The sequence below is a fragment of the Tupaia chinensis genome, unplaced genomic scaffold (genome assembly GCF_000334495.1).
Source record: "Tupaia chinensis unplaced genomic scaffold, TupChi_1.0 Scaffold000710_1, whole genome shotgun sequence".
In the NCBI taxonomy this organism is placed as follows: Eukaryota; Metazoa; Chordata; class Mammalia; order Scandentia; family Tupaiidae; genus Tupaia; species Tupaia belangeri.
The window spans coordinates 672,747-693,041 of record NW_006160234.1 but is presented as its reverse complement, the minus strand read 5'-3'; the positions used below and the strand labels follow the sequence as shown (position 1 = coordinate 693,041).

General features: G+C 35.8%; 1 protein-coding gene across 1 annotated transcript in view; it reads left to right on the top strand.

Moving 5' to 3' along the window:
• The window catches only part of COP1 (COP1 E3 ubiquitin ligase), a 250,489-nt gene that overhangs the window by 72,094 nt on the left and 158,100 nt on the right, over positions 1-20,295 (top strand). Inside the window, 4 exon segments of the mRNA XM_027776743.1 lie at positions 5,377-5,436; positions 7,166-7,242; positions 15,487-15,544; positions 19,964-20,078. Coding sequence (XP_027632544.1) covers positions 5,377-5,436; positions 7,166-7,242; positions 15,487-15,544; positions 19,964-20,078 — 310 coding nt within the window.

Genomic DNA, 20,295 nt, shown 5'->3' with positions numbered 1-20,295 from the left:
TCCCACATCGCCAGTGCATAGTTCAAGTCTCAGACCTAGCGACTTGAAAACATACCGGGCATGTGTGCATGCGTGCCCAAAATCCCAAGAGGAGAATGGGATTTCCCTTGTGGGAAAAGTGAGAAAGCACCCCCAACCCCAGGGTTAGCCATGCCACAATCCCTTTTCCTCCATTCTCCTCTTGGGATTTTGGACACATACACGTACCCTGTAAAGAAAAGAAAATAATTTCTAATTTTTATTACAGTGTTTTTCTTAGACTTGCAGGTTATTTAGAAATAACTTAGGTGCAGATGAAGATTTTCTTGTCTTTTTTGTAAGTGATTTCTGTTGTAATTACATTGTAATCACAAAATACTTTATATTTCATTTCTTTGGATGTAATGTTTGCTCTACTACTGGTAGATGGTTACATTTTGAAATATTTGATCTTGAAAAAAGCTTGTTTTCTGTGATTGTAAGATTCAGAATAGTTAAATAGTTAAATATATAGAGAATTTTCTGCATCCTCATTGAGTCTTTGCGTCCTTATTATCTTAATTACTGAATTGTATATTCGGGGTGAATTTCTCACAGACAGCATATAGTCAGGCTGTAAACCATTCTGCCTCATGCCCAACGTGTTTTCAATGTTTAGACCATTATTTAATGAAATGTTATGGCTTTAGCATACCACTTTATTATTATTTGTTTTGTGTTTCTTTTCTCTGCTTCTTTATTTTTGGCTATTGGCATTTTCTAAATTCCATTTTGATTTATTTGTAATGTATTGAGTGCATCTCTTGGTATAGTTTTTCAGTGGTTACTCTAGATATTGCATCATATGTTTGTACTTTTTAGTCTGCTGGTGTTGCTATCTACTTACATTGCCCCTAGATAAACTATCTTATTTTTCTTCATTTCTATTTATTTATTGATTGATTGATTGATTGTCTTGTTTATTGTATGTTTTCTTCTCAAGTAGGGTTGAATGAAGTCTTATAATCAGTGAGTCTGCCAGTAATAGTAGTTATTCAATATATGTATATTTATGGGGTGCTGGTATAACATGATAAGGATTTTTAACTTGTAGTATTCACTGTATATGTAAATGCTTTGCTTTTTGTAGTAACTCTTAAAATTAACACATGTTAAGTTTTCCAACTTTTTTTTTTCTTCAGATCACCTTTTTCCAAGAGTGTAACAGTGTATTCTTTTGTTTGGAATAATTATAAATAATTTATGCTAAATTATATTAGTTTCTAAAAAACAAAATTTAAGTAATGAGTTTAATACCTGAGTATATAGTTATCAAAGCATTGGTGAAAGTCAAATGAATGAGTACCAATGATACCTACTCATGCCAAAACTAATGTTAATAGCTCTCTTGTTTTGTTTTTCTTTTTTCTTTTTTCTTTTTGTGAGGTTTTCGCTATAGGGCACGTGCGCTCACCAGACAGAGAGAGAGACACATAGAGACAGAAAGTGAGAAATCACCCTCCAGGGGGGATGGTCACGCCACAATCCCTTCTCCTCCATTCTCCTCTCAGGATCTTGGGCACGCACGCACACGCGCCCGGCGTGAGTTTTAAGCCACCGGGTCCAGGACGCGAACCGCGGTCGACTGCGTGGGAGTCCAGCGACATAGCCATTACACTAACTGCTGGTTCCCGCTCTCTTGTTTTTTAAAGACATATAGAAGATGCTTATTTACTTTCTAAGAGAGAAGAGGCCAGTTGCAAAGAGTTTCATTAGCCACAGAAGACTATTCATTTATTTTAATTCTTCTCTTTCTTTTTTATTTATTTATTTATTTATTTATTTTTGAGAGGTCTTTGCTATAAGGCATGTGTGCTTGCCAGAAAGACAGAAAGTGAGAAATCACCCCCCAGGAGGGATGGCCACGCTGCAATCCCTTCATTCTCCTCTGGTGATCTTGGGCCCACATGCACACGCGCCCGATGTGAGTTTAAGCCACCGGGTCCGGGACTTGAACTGTGGTCAACTACTTGCAGTCCAGCGACATAGCCATTATACCAACTACTGGTTCCTTAATTTTTATTTCTTTAATTGCTAAAGGGTATGTGAGCTCTCCAGAGAGAGGAAAAAAAATAAACTTCCCTTTTGGGGCAAAATTATGCCACAATTATTCCTTCTGTTTCTATCTTGTCATGACCCTGGACACCCCCAACATGCCACGCAAGCTGCCAGGGCTGGAATTCGAACTATAATTAACCATGTGGGATCCAGCTCCTGATATACTGTGTTCAACCTCTACACTAAGGGACTGACTTTATTTTTGAATTGTTTACATAGTTGTCTTTTTGTTGTTGCTATATATTTATTTCTTCAATGATCTAGCAAGATAGAAATAGACAGCCAGGGAGAGAGCACGCTCAACATGGTTTTAACACCAGGATTCATTTCTGGCTTCAGCCAGCTCCAGATCGTAGGCATATGGGCATTAATGTGCTTGACATACACAAAGAGGTCTTGGGGCATGAGCTGGAATCTTCCTACATGGGTCAGTCTCACAGAGCATCATAGTCTTAATAAGAGATTCTTAAACTTTACTTTTAAAATTAAAATATTTCTGTAAACTTTCTTTGAGTTCTGGCAGTGCTGAAAGAGTGCTTGCCATTATTGATGCCTTATGACTAAGATAAGAAACAATGCTCAAGTAGCATTGTTTTAGTTCCCCTTTTTTGTGTTTATATATATATATATATTTATTTTTTTTTAAGTAGTCCTGTGCTTGCCAGAAAGACAGAAAGTGAGAAATCACCCCCCAGGAGGGATGGCCACGCTGCAATCCCTTCATTCTCCTCTGGTGATCTTGGGCCCACATGCACACGCGCCCGATGTGAGTTTAAGCCACCGGGTCCGGGACTTGAACTGTGGTCAACTACTTGCAGTCCAGCGACATAGCCATTATACCAACTACTGGTTCCTTAATTTTTATTTCTTTAATTGCTAAAGGGTATGTGAGCTCTCCAGAGAGAGGAAAAAAAATAAACTTCCCTTTTGGGGCAAAATTATGCCACAATTATTCCTTCTGTTTCTATCTTGTCATGACCCTGGACACCCCCAACATGCCACGCAAGCTGCCAGGGCTGGAATTCGAACTATAATTAACCATGTGGGATCCAGCTCCTGATATACTGTGTTCAACCTCTACACTAAGGGACTGACTTTATTTTTGAATTGTTTACATAGTTGTCTTTTTGTTGTTGCTATATATTTATTTCTTCAATGATCTAGCAAGATAGAAATAGACAGCCAGGGAGAGAGCACGCTCAACATGGTTTTAACACCAGGATTCATTTCTGGCTTCAGCCAGCTCCAGATCGTAGGCATATGGGCATTAATGTGCTTGACATACACAAAGAGGTCTTGGGGCATGAGCTGGAATCTTCCTACATGGGTCAGTCTCACAGAGCATCATAGTCTTAATAAGAGATTCTTAAACTTTACTTTTAAAATTAAAATATTTCTGTAAACTTTCTTTGAGTTCTGGCAGTGCTGAAAGAGTGCTTGCCATTATTGATGCCTTATGACTAAGATAAGAAACAATGCTCAAGTAGCATTGTTTTAGTTCCCCTTTTTTGTGTTTATATATATATATATATTTTTTTTTTTTAAGTAGTCCCAACCTCTATGATGGTGTTAAGGTAAATTTGTTCCATGAGTTTATCATTAGCACTTTGTGATTGATTTTCATTCACGTAACAGTAGTTGACCTTCCTCGATTTTCTTTATGTATTTCTGGCTTTTATTATCATAGATGTTTACTTTTATCCTTCTTTTTAAATGTATTTTTTAAGCAGTTGTATTAAAACCTTCAGATGATGGTGGGCTTTAAAGGCTTTGGTGGTGGATACTGTTTTCAAGAGATTGTCTAGTTTACTAGTTGCCCCCATGAATTCTAAAGGGAAAAAAAAACTGCCTCAATTTGACTTCTAGTTCTATCATTTCTTGAATGATCTTGAAACAAATCATTTAACTTTTATGTGCCTCATTTTCTGAATTTGTAATAGTACCTATTTTACATCCTGCAGTGAGTATCTATAAGTATTCATTGTTGCTTTTTTACATCTTAAAACATAGCTCAATATATCTAGATTACAGTAAACAATTAGTTATACATACTGGTGATAGAAATTTAAATTGACATAGTGTTTCTGGAACAATTTTTGTGATACATGATCAAGATTTTTAAACTATGTTTCTTTCATTTTTATTAGTCTCTTAATACAATCTGGAAATGAAATAAAATTTGACAGACACATACGTTCCAGAATTATTATTTAAGATAGGATTTTGCTATGAAGCACGGTTGTGTTCCATAATAATTTATGATAGTTTGCAAACAAATTTCTTGTTTGGGCACGTGTGTGTGCGTGTCCAACATCCCAGGAGGAGAATGGAAGAGAAGGGATTGCAGTATGGCCAACCCCCTGGGAGGGATGATTTCTCACTTTCTCTCTCTGACTCTGTCTCTCTCTGGCAAGCACATGTGCCCTATCTGGACTCCCACAAAAAAAGGGGAATGGTTATTGTTGAATGTTATTCAGTACTTGAAATGTTTACGTTTTAGTAGTATGGAATATGATGATGATGCAATAGTCAAGAGATAGAAGGTAAAAAGATTAAATATGTTTTGGAAATCTGTATGAAGGAAATGTTGAGATGTAACTCATGGCTGCTTTTGGGTGGTTGAAACTAATCACTTTCAGATTTATTTTTATTCTTACAGTGGGATTAGCAAGTGTTATGCTGATTTTGGATTTTTAAGAATTAAATGAGGTAGGGGCTAGCAGGTGGCATAGTGGTTATGTTTCTGGACTCCCACATGACCGACTATGGTTCAAGTCCTGGACCTGGTGGCTTGAAAATCACACTGGTTGTATGTGCATAAGTGCCCAAAAACCGAGGAGGAGAAGGGATTGGGGAATGGCCATCCCCTCCAGGGAGTGATGTTTCATTTTCCCTCTCTCTATTGCTCTCTCTCTCTCACTCTCTTGCTCTCTTGCTCTCTCTGGCAAGTGCATGCGCCCTAAGGCAAAAACCTATTTAAAAAATTAAATGAGATAATATAAAAGTTTTTTGGATAGCTTCCTTTTTTGAGCTACTTGTCATTGTTGCCTTTCATATTTTGTTGTAAAGCCAATTCCTGTTGTTTTAAATAAGCACATTACACTTTTTAAACTGTTCAGTCTATGCATTTTAACACTGAAACTTCTACCTTTTTGTTTTGGCGTGTGTTTTTTCATTCCTCTGATTTACTATTAGTGCTAGTTTTTTAGAAATAATAATTTCCTAATGTAAAGTTTGTGATTGTGGTGATGTTATTGCGGTTTGATTTAGGCATTTTTTCTCTCTTTTTCTAATCTATAGCAATTGGAACAGATCCAGAAGGAGCTAAGTGTTTTGGAAGAGGATATTAAAAGAGTGGAAGTAAGAGTCAAGAATGTCTTGCATCTCTAGCAGTTTTTCAGTTTCATAAAATTGTCACCTTTCCTTCAAATTACTACATTAAATTTACTGTATTTGTCTTGGTTATGAAGAAAGTAACAGATGTTACTTTAATTTTAGTTGAGAGTGCAGTTTTGTAGAAAAACATTCTAACACTTGATGATAAAATGTAGTCTGAATTTGTTTTTAAAATGTTTACTGCCATAATCCATATTGATTGGATTAAAAAGATTACTTAGTTTTCTTAGAGTGTTATCATTTTAACTTAAAATTAGCTTCCACAGAACGTTAAGTTATTACTGCTGAAATTTTTCACCACTATTTGATTTTTTATTAAGTAAACAATTTGTACATATTTACTGTTTGTATTACTAGATGTAAAGATAAATTACAAGAGATGTGAGACTATGTGAACAATATTCTGAGAACTTATAATATAACGTAACATACCGTAGAAATTCATGGGAGGATTCTTGGAAGGCTCCTATGCTTTTTCATCATCTTTGTCTATATTTAAATTTTGTGTTTTTAAGTATTCACATGTGTTGTAATTTTCTTTTGCTGATATGTAGAAAATGTTAAAATATAATGGGTTTTGGGACTAGCAGTTGGTGTAATGGCTATGTCACTGGACTCCCATATAGTCGACCACAGTTCGAGTCCCGGACCTGGTGGCTTAAACTCCCACCGGGTGCATGTGTTTGCGGGCCCAAGATCCTGAGAGGAGAATGGAGGAAAAAGGACTGCAGTGTGGCTATCCCCCCCAGGGGTTGATTTCTCACTTTCTGTTTCTCTGTCTCTGACTTTCTGGCGAGCACACGTGCCCTATAGCAAAACCCTCCCAAATAAATAAATAAATAAATAAATAAATAAATAAATAAAGGGTTTAATATCTTGGGAATGCTCAATATCCCATGTGACATCCTTATCTTATTCTTACATTTATGTCATTTACTTGGTTATATGTTTGATCTGAGCTTGGATTAGACAAAAATGATTCTACCTGATTATATACTTCTTTAGTGGCATCTTAGAATTTGTTGCTTTTCCATTTGTCAGAATGGAGCACACAAAGGAGCCTAGATTGTCAGTATGATTCAGAGACATAATTTATGAGATAATAGCTGTTTAGGGGTTATAGCACTTTCTCTGAGTTAATGATCAAAAGTGCTAGAGTTTAAGTCATTATTAAACTTGACATTTGAATGGAAGAGGAATATTGTGTTTCTTAATGTTTGCAGAGAACATTTTTCAAGTAGAGATGGACATGTCTTTTTGCGGGGGCATACTTTAAAGAGTTGAACGAGATCAACTATTTACATTATGTCATAGTTATCATAATATTTGTCAGTGGATTATCACCTGAATTAGAGATTAGCCAGTTCACTATTCACATCATATACTAAACATTGTATTTTAAATACTTACATTTGTCTTTTATTGCATTTGGTGGCCTTGTTAGTGATGAATGATATTTATTAAATAATTTATAATTCCTTAGAATGTGTACCACATAAAAAGGCTTCTCAACTTTTTAGATGTCTTTGCTTATATGCTCTGTGGAAAGGAAGTTTGTAGAAATTTGCATGTTGAGACATACAGGGAGTGAGGAAAAGCCAGGATTGGAAAGGGAGATAATATCATATTGCTTTCTGGTTTACATATGTTCTATATGAAATATCTAATATAACTTTCATAATTGTACTTTCAGGAAATGAGTGGCTTATACTCTCCTGTCAGTGAGGATAGCACAGTTCCTCAATTTGAAGCTCCCTCTCCATCACACAGGTACAAAGCTTACTCTCGTGATTTCCTAGAATTCATGGTGCCAAGTGCACACATAAGGGCCAGATGTTGGCAGAAGAGTAAAACAATGCTCAGCTGTTTGGAGTAACATGGGAAGGTCCTGAGTTTGAATTCTAAGGATTCCTGTGTAGGCTGGGTGCATGCAGGTATGGCTGTAATCAGGGCTAAGACTTGGGTAGATATTGGCATAAAGACCCTATTTGGATTGCCTGTCTCTTTCTCAGAAAAAATGAATAAATGAACTTTCCAAAAAGTGCACATATGGTACTAGTCTTTGGGAGCATTTTCCATGCAATGTATTAAACTCCTGATAAACTACTTTCGGTTACGATACAGAAATGAGATTTAGATGGCCCTTCTATTTCCTTAATGCTTTGAATTTTTACGCCAGAAAGACTTAGTCAATAGAATATTATAATACGAATTCATAGTTAGGTTAAAATTTTGGTGAATTTCTTGAAATAATTATAGCTTAAATATCTTATGAATTAGAGTCAGATGACATTAAAAATCTAAATTTGAGAACATTAAATGGTAATAACAGAGAAATGTGTGATAAGTTAAAACCTTGAATTTTCTTCCATCTTACTAAATTGTCTTGACTAGATCACTTTCCCCAGATTTAGAATGGGGCACTAGATAGATCTGTTAGTTTAGATCTCCCTGTTTTCTTATTCAAATCTTTCTTCCATAATACTCTTATAGGCACAGGGATTATATTTGTTTTACTCATCACTATTTAGAATAATTCTGACCTCATTTAGTATTTGTAAGATATAGTAAAGATCTGATCTCTTTTAGCTCTAAAATTCTGTCTTCTGAAATATGTGCTTAGTAAATTTTGAATTTTGTGATTGAAATGTTCAAAGTAAGAGCAATTACATGGGGCCAGCAGGTGTGGTGTGGTAGTTAAGGCACTGGATTCTCATGGATTCCCCCATGGACCACAGTTTGAGTCCAGGCCACTTGAAAATCATGCCGGCCATGTGTGCCCATCTGCACCCAATCCTGAGAGGAAAATAGATTGTGGCCATCCCCCCTGGGGGGTGATTGTGGCTATATTCTCTAGGGAGTAATTTGGTGTTTCTCTCATGTGACCACAAATACCCTATGGCCCAAAAAATAAAAAAAGAAATAAATAATTGGTTTTTGATTTATTATTACTTTTAGGATAATGGTCCAATGAAAGTTTTTCAGACAAATTAGTTTCAGAATACCATGTAGATTACTAGGAACTTTAATGTTACTACAGTAGATTACACTAACCTTTAGAATGTTTTATCAATTCAGAAAAGTTATTATGGGTTTAGTTTGTTCGTGATTTTTGGGGAAAAGGTTCTGTTACAGTTAAGGAGTGCTCCAGAGAGGTCTAACATGTTTTATAATAACTATAGTATAGAGAATCCTTGTGAGTTCTAGTTGATTCTGGGAATCACTTTAGTTGTGTAATTGAACTAGTTTTCCTCTGTATTTTACTTTAAGACATTTATAAAAGACTGGGTCTGTTGTATATTGCCATATTTTATCCTGACTTTCACTTACCAATGCATATGAAATCTTTTTGAATGGGATATTAATTAGTGTGTATGCATACAGGCAAGTGAAAGTTATATAAAAAATTCACTAATAAACTGACATTCAATTCCTATCTTCATCTCTCTGTTTTAACAGTTGCATTTCTTTCTATCTGTTGTATCCAGGTCTTTGTTACTCTCTCTTTCACTGACTGTTTGATTTTATGGACATGTACCAATGTAGCATGTCCACTTAATTACGCTATTTAGCGAATGCCTCTGATGTGGTGGGCACTATTCTAAGTGTTGAATCTGGCTGATCGAGTCTCAGACCTTATGGAGTTTACCTTTAGGGATTTTTACATGGAACTCATGGGGAATACTAAATAAGAATCTGTATATCATGCTAGTACCTGTAGCATAAAATAAAAATAGTACCTTAGAAAGAGAAATTAGGCATGCTAGGGGTTTGTAAGCGCATCCTACTTTTAGTTTAGTCAAATTTCACCAAGGATGTAACATTAAGTTTACACAAAAATAAATAGTAAATATGATAAAAAGTTGTAGTAGTAGTAAGCAAAATCTGACTTAGATTTTGAGTTCCCCGGTGGAGGATAGAGAAGACAATATCTGTCTCTCCCATCCTCTTGCTATTGGAACCAAGGGAAAAATTAAGAAGTGTTGCAGTTCAAAAGAGAGGAGGTGATGGTTTTTATTAAGATTTTATTGGTGGAAGAGATAAGAGTGGTACAGCAGCACATCTTGCAAAAAGGACAAGATTTCAGGCCAACCATGTTGTGTGGTAGTTAAGGTGGCTAGAACCCAGGTGGTTGACTACTCAGTTTAAGTCCCAGATCCTGAGGCTTGAAAAACACACCAGGTGCATGTGCATATTTGCCCAAAATCTTGTGAGAGGAATGGAAGAGGGATTGTGGCATGGTTATCCCACCTGGTGCTTTCTCATCCCCACTCCCTCCCTCTTTTTTCCATCTTTATCTGGTGAGCACATGTGCCCTATAGCAGTTTTTTTTAAAAAAGAAAAATTTTAAAAAGTACAGATTTTATGAAGTCTATGAAAATGTTGGGAAATTGCTAGAATTCCTTGCAAAGCTATTGTTGCTTAATATTCTGGCAGTTATACTGGTTAACAGTAGATGGAAAAGTAAGGAAACAATTTCTTCATAAGAAGGTTTTGATATTTTCTTTAAAAATGTCATTTGACTATCACTCAAAGATTAAAGAGAGAAACTTGGAGGGAAAATGATATATAGCCTCTACATACATGCTTTTTTGTGAAAATGACCATTAAGATACAAAGTCAGAGATACTGGGAAAAGTTATATATTAAACTATCCATATTTGATATTTGGTTCATTTTTAAAGAAATGGTATGTCGTTACAATTTTATTAACTCTTTTGTGATTATTATTGTCAGATAGATTTTGTTTGTATTCTTCACTAGAAAGTTAAGTTTTCTTCTATGCAGATTCTCTTTTAAAAGGTCTTTTCCAGATTTATTGGTTTTTCTATTATGAGAACCTTATGTGGTTACACCCCAAACTTTTCTCTTCCATATCTCCATCCTATTGGGATTTCGATCATACATGTATGCATATGTGCTTGACATCTTTGACATCTTTTTCAAACCTCTGGGGCTGGGATTCAGATCATGGTTGGCCACATAGGATCCATCTCCCTGAAACACCAGGCTATGGGGCCAGCCCAGACTGGGTGTTTTTTGGTCCATTCAATTCCAGTGAATAAGTTAAGCATTAAAAAGTAATATAGGAAGAAAATCAAGATGGACCAGTCCTGTCAGTACTTTGTAATATTCTTATCATGTATATGTGTGTGTGTGTGTGTGTGTGTGTGTGTGTGTGTGTGTATACATTATTTATTTATTTACATTTATTTATTTATTTAGAAAGCAGAATTAAGGAGTTTTCTTTTTCAAGTTTCTTTTGTGCTAGTTTGTATTATAAATTTTCTTAGTGAGTAAAATCAATACCCAATATATAATACATTGTAAACTCTATAGTTATTATTAATAAAATACCATTTAAAACATATTTCACTGTCTTCAACAAATAGGTTTTCTAAAAACAAATGTTTGAATTATAGTATTATTTCACTGTACACACTGAGATATTAGCTTAATGGTTTAGGCTTGTATTTCTAGGATTTGGAATCATAAAAGCATTAAAAAAAAACTAGTAATTGCTCTATTCTATTGGCCTCTGAATATGCAACCATATAGTTTTATTAATATTATACAAATGCTAGGTGATTGCTAGTAAAAGGATTACTAGTTTGGGACCAGTAGTTACCATAATGGCTATGTCGTTGGACTCCCATGTAGTCGACCATGGTTCAAGTCCTGGGCCCAGTGGCTTAAACTCACGACAGGTGCATGTGCATGCGTGCATGCCCAAGATCCCAAGAGGAGAAGGGATTGCGGCATGGTCATTCCCCCTGGGGGAGTGATTTCTCGCTCTCTGTCTCAGTCTTTCTGGTGAGCACAAGTGCTCTATAGCAAAAGCCTTTCCAAAAAAATTAAAAAAGATTAATAGCTTTACTAGTAAAAGGAACAGAGAAATTTTTAAATATATGGAATCTCTTATTTTTATTGTTAGTCCCTTGATGGAAGTCTGAAAGTAGCATGTGATCTTGTCACATTAGTGTATGACTCTACAAAGAAGATGAGCATTGCTATATTTCATGAAAGATACCTATTACTAGAGTGTGTAAATTCTTTAATTTATAGTGTAAGTACTGTATAGGCTATTTTTAGTATAATTGAGTTTTACTGTAGGAATAATCAAAAGCATAATGAATACCTGTTAATATGTGCTCCTTTTAAAATTTTTTGCCAGAAGGATCATGCACTCACCAGACATAGGTCAGGGGGAGAGAAACCACCACACAGTGGGGGCATGATCATACCACGATCCTCTTTTCTCCGTTTTTCCATCACAGAATTTGGGGCACACATTTACACGTGTCTGGTTTCTTTTTCTTTTTTTTTTTTTTTTGGAGAGGTTTTCGCTATAGGGCGCAGGCACTCGCCAGACAGACAGAGACAGACAGAGAGACAGAAAGCGAGAAATCTCCCCCCCCCCAGGGGGGGTGGTCACGCCGCAATCCCTTCTCCTTCATTCTCCTCTCGGGATCTTGGGCACGCACGCACACGCACCCGGCCTGAGTTTTAAGCCACTGGGTCTGGGACACGAACCGCGGTCGACTACGCGGGAGTCCAGCGACATAGCCATTACGCCAACTGCTGATCCCCTCTGGTTTCTTTTTCAAACTGTTCGGGCCAGGATTTGAACTGTAGTCAGTTGTGTGGATCCATTAATTCTTTAACCATTAGGCTGTGGAGCTGGACCTGTTCTGCTTTTTTAAAGAACAGTTAATAATTAAAAAAAAAAAATTTGCCATAGTATACATGTGCTCATTAGAGAAAGAGAGAGAGAGTGAGAAAGCACCCCCAGAGGACGAGGCCTTGCCACGATCCCTTCTCCTCTCAATATATATATATGTATTTAAGTAGGTTTTTGCCATGGGGCTTGTGTGCTTGCCAGAGAGAGACAAAGATAAAGGAAGAGAAAGTAAGAAATCACCCCCCTGGGGAAATGGTCACACCACAATTCCTTCTCCATTCTTTTGGGATTTTGAGCAGGAACATACATGCACCTGGCATGATTTTCAAGCCTTCGGGTCTAGGACTGGAACTGTATCAGCCAGGTGGGAGTCCAGTGCCTCATCCACCAAATCACCTGCTAGCCTCGCTTCTCAGGAGTTTGGGGACTCATGCATGCATCTACCGGACCTGGGACTTGAACCACACACTTGACCATGTGGGATCCAGTTGCCTTAACCACTGTTCTGCTAACTGGCCCTCCATGGTTTATTTTTGAAAGTGTGAGGTTTTTGGTTATTGACCAGTTTTATTAAATAGAAGCTAAAATTTATTGAATTTTACTGTATTTTGAAATCATGAGAACTTTATACATATAATTTCATTGAAATCACACACCTTTCTGACCTATCATTTGCGTGCCCAAGATGCCGAGAGGAAAATGGAGGCAGAAGGGACTATGGTGTGGCCTCCACCCCTGGGAGGTGCTTTCTCACTCTGTCTTTCTGGTGAGTGTACACACCCTATAGTAAAAATTCCTCTGAACAAAACAAAAACTTTCTCATCATAATTTAATAGGTAGAAAACCTACAGGTCAAATAAGATACTTTGTCAGAGTCAAATATTAACTGTGAAGAGGTAAAATTCAAACTCTGTACTTTCAAAGATACTTCTCATGTTATAACCTTTGAATGATTTTGTGTATTTGTTTAGAGAACTATTTTTAATTAGTATCTTTTACTACTTAAATTTCATTTGGGTAAAAATGAATGTTTACAATAGAAATAGGGAAGAAGCATGAATAAAAAGTAAAACAGGTTTTCACTGTTGGTATATATGTGTTACAATTTTTAGTTGATGGTGGTTTTGGGGATTTTTTTTTTTTTTTTAAGAGGTTTTTGCTATAGGGCGAATGCACTCACCAAAAAGACAGAGAGAGACAGAGAGACAGAAAGCGAGAAATCACCCTCCAGTGGGGATGGCCACACCGAATTCCCTTTTCTTCCGTTCTCCTCTCGGGATCTTAGGCATGCACGCACACGAGACTGATGTTGGTTTAAGTTTCTAGGTCCAGGACTCAAACCGTGGTTGACTACATGAGAGTCCAGCGACATAGCCATTACGCCAACTGCTGGTCCTGTTGTTGATAGTTTTATAGGCTAATTTATTTTATTTAAAAATGTGATAGAAATAGGAGCAATGAAATGGCAAGATAGAAATAAGAAGATAGAGGAAGAAAAGATAATATGAACTTCTGAAAGCTTTTCTAGAGTTAGAAGAAGGTATAGAGGATGCAAATCAAATAAAAAGAATTAATACAGAAAGTAGGTTATATTTGACCAGGGCAGAGGAAACTAATCTATAAATTTATGGTTTTGAGAGAAAGATTATTATTTTATCAGATACTCCATTTTTCCTTTTCCTTTTTTTTTAATATATTTTCTTTCACTTGAAGCTTTATCATAACATTTTGGAGGTGAGAAGAGCTTTGCCGGGGTTTAGCTTCGGCGGGGGTGGGTTGACTCGTCAGAGGCAGCACAGGAAGGGAAGACTGAGGCCTTGGTGCCATTTTCATGCACGTCCTCAGTCGGACAACCCTAGAGATGGCTCTCTGAAGAGTGACAACTGCTAGGAATTATCATGCCTTTTTATTGAAAATGTGACACATGCAAGTAAACGGGTGAGGAGCTATGTGTTCTAATTATCAGTTCATAAAGTTTTAACAATAGGGAACCTATATAGATTCCATTCAGGGTTGGATTAAGGGCGGGTCTATTACAGTTTAACAATTGTTTGTTTGATGTAGGCAGGTCTTCAGAAACTTCATGGGATGTTGTTTCTGGAAATAGCCTCTAGCAAGCAGAGTTAATTATTAGCCGATGCTTGGCAGCAGCCATCTTGTGATTACTGAATATGATGCTAAGAAAAAAAACAAACTCAAGTATAGATATTAGTTCTTATGAATCTCAATAAAGAATGATACTTACATAGTTTTATAGTGATCTAAAACTTAATTTAAGGAATCCTAATATATTTATCTATTTCACTTGGTGAGGGCTGGGATATCCTGGGCCAGTTTTGACCTAATCCTATTTTATGTAAAGAGAAGATTATTTTTAAGCTTATGTTAAATGTATCTTAAAGGGCCTTCCAAAGGTCAAGAAGATTATTTCTGCCTAGATAGAACTTTGGCACACCCTCTATTATTACCACAGGAATGAAGCATTGTAATTAACAGTAGGTGATCAGGGCAAAAGGGAGTGGTTGGGGGACTTTCAGGAAATCTTATCATATACTCAGGATGTATAAGAGAACTATGTAATTCTTTCATAGTAGTATATCAGGGAGTCTGAGGGGGGTTGCTTCCCAGCAAGGCTACCACCGCAGTTTCTGGAGCATACAGCAAGCGGCCTTGCCAACATGCTGAGTCAACCTAAGCTTTGCTCATAGGTGGAGGGGAGGGGGGCATACTGCAGCCGCCTTGCCAATGTGCTGAGCCAACCAAGGCTGTGCTCAAAGGTTAGGGGGCTCAAACAGATCCTGGGGCCCTGCTGGGTCGGACCCCTCCAGCAGAGCTCTAGAGCCTAACCTAGAGAGGGCTAGTCCCCTCTTACCTCCTTTTGCAGATGAGGAAACTTGAGTGATTAAAAGGTAATCAGTTCAGGAGCACCTAGATTTTTAGTGGCATAGCAGGGTCTGTTAACCATAGCTTTTGATCAAATGCTTTTGTTCTTTTCCCAATGCTATAAATCTTTTATTTAAGCTCAGACAACTTATTACCTATTTGAAAATGAAATAGAAACAAATTCATGTAGACACTTAACTTGTGGTTGTTGCCTATTGATATTCTTTCCTTGTGTGTATGTTTGAAGTGGTGGGGTAAAGTGGCAAATTTCTTCAATGTTTGCTAATTTTATATTTATTGATTGTGCATTTAGTGTTTAAATTAAATATTTGGCAATAAATATTTTCTTTGCTTGGAAATCAGAAATACTGGGTTTATATATTTTTTAGTTCCCTGTGTTCTGTTAATATAAATACTGAAACCACATTTTTCTCTCTTCATTTTTACAGTAGTATTATTGATTCCACAGAATACAGCCAACCTCCAGGTTTCAGTGGCAGTTCTCAGGTAAATGATGGATTTAACAAGATGTTACAGTGGGACCATAAATATAATCATCTGAGTTGTAATAGCAAAGATTAGATTATTGACATGCCCTATCCTAAAGACAACTCTTTTGAATGATGTGACTTTAACTCAAATCTCTCTGATACATACTGGCAGAATGAATTGTTTATTTGCTTATAAATGATATGAGTTAAAAAGAATTTGATGTAACTCTCTGGGATTATCAGGCCTTGAGAGGAAAGAAATAATTTAGAAGGAAATTATGAATAATTAGGCCATTGTTTGTGTTAGAAATATTAGAGTTATAATCTCTTGATAGAATTACCTTTCATTATGTGGAAATATAAAGCTTTTGTGTGGAAAATAAAACTATATTCACATAAAATAGACACTGACTTCATCTCTTTAACTATGTGGTTATTTTGACTATACCTTTACCTCTTCTAATTAATTATATGATTATTTTGAGTTACTCTTATTTTTGAGTTGAGACTACTGATATCTGTTGAATGTATTTCTGAGGCCTTTTTAAAATTTTTAATATTGCAATAATTTTGGACTTGAAGAAAAGTAACAAGAATACTAAAAGAATTCCTTTATACCCTTCATCTACATTGTCTGAACATTAACATTTTATTGTACTTATTTTATCATTGTCATGTATGTGTCATATATGTATGTATGTGTGTGTGTGTAATTATTTTTCTATGGGTTGTTTGAGTAAGTTACAGATGTATGTCCCTTTTCCCTCAAATATTTCAGTGTTCATTTCTCAAAATAAAGGTATTTTCTTATGTAGTCACAATATAATTATAAAATTCAAGAAGTTAACATTGAACGAGTGGTATTTTCTGATCCCTGTATTCTTTTAAATTTAATTTAATTTATTATCATTTTTACTTTCAAAATTTGCAGTAGGGCACATGCATTCAGCAGAAACAGAGAGACAAAGAGAAAGAGAGAGAGAAAGCCACCAGGTCCGGGAAATCACAGTTAGCCATGTGGGAGTCCAGCACCTTTACACCACCTGCTGGCCCTCTTACTCAGATTTTAAGAACTGTCCTAATATCTTTTTTTTTTGGGGGGGTGGGGGAGAGTGCTGCATAGTGCATGTGTGCTTGCTGGAGAGAGAGGGAAAGTGAGAAACATCCCCCATAGGGATGGCCATGTCTCAACTCCTCCTTCCTCCCTTCCCTTCTTGGGACTTTGGGTATGTACACATATGCGACTGGCATGATTTTTCAAGATGATGGGTTCAGAACTCGAACCACAGAGTCAGCCATTTGGGTTCTAGCCAGCTTAACCTCCACACTACCTGCTGGCCCCATAATGCCTTTTGTACTGTTCGTGGGCACATGCACACACACATATACACACCACATTTTCTTTCATCATTTGTCAATTAGTAAAGACTTACGTTGATCTCATATCTTGGTTAGTGTGGATAGTGTTGAAGTAAACATTGCAGCACAGGTATCTTTATGACATACTGATTTTCTTTCCTTTGGATGTATACCCAATAATGGGATATGGCAGTTCTATTTTTAGTTTATTGAGGAAACTCCATGCTGTTTTGTGTAATGGCTGTACTAAATTACATTCCTACAAACAGTGTAAAAAGAGTACTCTTCTTCCACATCCTCTGCCAGATTTGTTTTCTTGTTTTTCTGTTAATAGCCATTTTTACTGGGATGAGAGAAAATCTTATTTTGTTTTTTATTTGCATTTTTGTAATGATTAGTGATGTTAAACATGTTTTCATGTAGTTGCCACATGTATTTAAACATTTTTATTTGCTCTTTCTTTTATAAGAGAGAGAGAGAGGGGGGGGGCACCACCCAAAAGGTCCCATGTTGTAATCTGTCCCCCAAACAGCCCATCACAGCCATTCGTGCCCATACTCTACTTGAGGGAGTTCCAGGGAACCAAACACAGGTTGTTTCTCATGCGAGTCTGGTTGCATTACAACCGCACTGCCACCTCACCCCTGTATGTCTTCTCTTGAGAATTGTTTATTTAGGTTATTTTGCCATTTTAAAGTCAGTTTACTTGTTATTTGGCTACTGAGTTTGAGTTACTTGTATATTCTTGTGACTAGTTGTCAGTAGGAAGATTATTAATCTCTTGCCAAATGAGTAGTATGCAGATATTTTCTCCTTTTCTGTGGGTTGTTTATTCACTATATTGATTATTTTCTTTAATATCTAGAAACTTTTTATTTTGTATAATCTTATTTTCTATTTTTGCCTTTTTATCATGTGTTTTTAAGGTTTTATTCAATAATCTGTTTAAAGTTTTTATTCATGAACATTATCATACTAATGTCCTGAAATGTTTTCCTTATATTTTCTTCTATAAGTATAAATTGGGTTGTCAGGAAAGTCATGATGTACTTTCGATAGAAAAATACATCATGATTTTCCCTACGACCTAATAGTTCAGGGTTTATATTTGTCTTTCATCAATTTGGAATCAATTCGAGAGATAAAAATTCTTAGTATGAAAATATATTAATAATGTTTTAAGAAAGAGAGAACAAGCAAGTACATGCATGTAAGTGAGAAAGTACCCCCAAGGGGAATGCCCGGATCTCTTCTCTCCTCATCTGAGGATTTTAGGCATGCATGCAAATGCACCCACCATGTTTTTCAAGCCATTGTGTCTGGTACTTAAACCATGCAGTTGGCCCATTGGCCCAGACAGATCTAACCCCTGTTTTTGTTTCTCTTAAGTTGTCTTTTCTGTCTGTCTGGTTCTAAGATTTTCTTTTTTGCCCTTGGAAAAAAACACAGTTTCATCTTAGCAGATCTAATTATGGATCTTTTTTTTTGATAGGAATAATTTCTGTTTTTTTCATATATGTTTTTTAGTTCTAGAAAATTCTTAATGATCAGCTTTTCAACTATTTCTTTTTCAGTGTCGTACATTCTTCCTCTGGAACGCTGGCCTTATTTCAAACAATGATTCTTTTATGCCTTTTACCCTCCCTTTGAAATCCCTGTCTCTCTTAGTTTTGTTCTTTATTCTAGGTAATTCCTTCAGAGAGTTTTTTAGTTTACAAATTCCGTTTTCAGTTTCTCCACTTGTGGTAGTCTCCAGGCCTTATTCTCCATTTCCCAGTTTAAGTATTTGTTCTTAGGTGGAGATTTGTACACATATATTCATTGGCCTCTTCCTTTCCTTGCCACTCTGTGCTATTGTTATTTGTTTATCATCGCCTCTCTTGAGTTCAGCTTTAGTTTTATCTTTTATATCTTTAGAATTCATCTTACTTTCTTGAGAGTCAAGCAGTGCTTTAAAGTAAAATACTTACCTCCATCCCAGTTTTACTAAAGCAGGGATGTTCTGTAAAGTGTGCACTGTAGAGCCTTTGTGCTTCTTACTTCATGCATTTGACATTGTGATATAGTTGTTGGTGAACTTAGGTCATTTCAAAATCTCTTTATGTATCTTATCTCTCTGTGTTGTGTATGTGTCTTGAGCATAGTAGATAATAATAATTCGTTTAACAATTATCCTTTTTTACCAAATATCTGCACTCTATGGCAGAAATCGAAAGAGCTGAAGATATGATAATGGAGAGGATAAGTGTTGATACCAGAGACTGTAAGACTGGAGTGGATTATAGAGAAGTGTGTGGTAGACAGTGGGTATGAGTTGCAAAGGAAAGAAAGAAACTTTTAACAGACAAAAAATGTAAAGTTCTCTGTTGGAAAAAAATGCATATAGCATACATCATGATCAAGATTTTAAGTGAAATGTGAAGTTTAAAAAATTATCCTTTTAGATATAAATATACAGCAGATAATATATATTTAATATGACAGGTCTTTGTTTTTTTATATGCTACAATATTTTAAGTTTGTTATCTTTAACTGTCTGATTGTGTTACTCTGTTCTTAAAATGAATATGTGAAATTCTCTTAAACGTATTTTGCTGCCTCTTAGTCTAATAATATTAACTCAGATATTTCTTACAGTTAAGAACTGTTTCTATAATTTAGAGAATACAAGGCTATAATATAGGGATGATAAAAAACGCTTAGTTTTTTTCTTTAATAACTGCTTCCTAAAAATTACTGTATATTCAATAAGATTCCCAAAATTCTGAATATTAGAATGACACATATAATGGATTTTTATCTTATTTTACTTAGGAATGTCGAATGATGGTTCTCATTTTAGTTTTCTAAAACTGACCCTCAATGCTTATTTTAAAGATTATTCTTTAGTTTTAATTGTTCTGTGTATAAATTTGGTTTCTATTTTCATTTTAAGCGAAAATTTGGGAAATATAATATACAAATAGAGTTTTTCACCATTTGTTATCATTTTACTGATACGAACTTTTGGAACTAAACATTTGTGTATTCTGCTTCAAGCAAAGAGAATTATTAGTGTCTTTTCTTCTTACCTTAGACAAAGAAACAGCCTTGGTATAATAGCACATTAGCATCAAGACGTAAACGACTCACTGCTCATTTTGAAGACTTAGAACAATGTTACTTTTCTACAAGGATGTCCCGTATCTCAGGTACCTCTTCTGGACTTTGTTAGAATGTCTCAAATTTATATTTTAGATCTATTTCTAGGTTTTTATGTTGGATTTCTGGAAAGTTCTAATTATAGAACATGTATTTTTTTGACATAGCCATCCAGAGTATATGGAAATTTATAGAGATTTTGGGAAGTGGCTATTTTTATTTTGTATTGGGCAATTTTTATTTTTTAATCAGTTTGCCAAAGGGTGC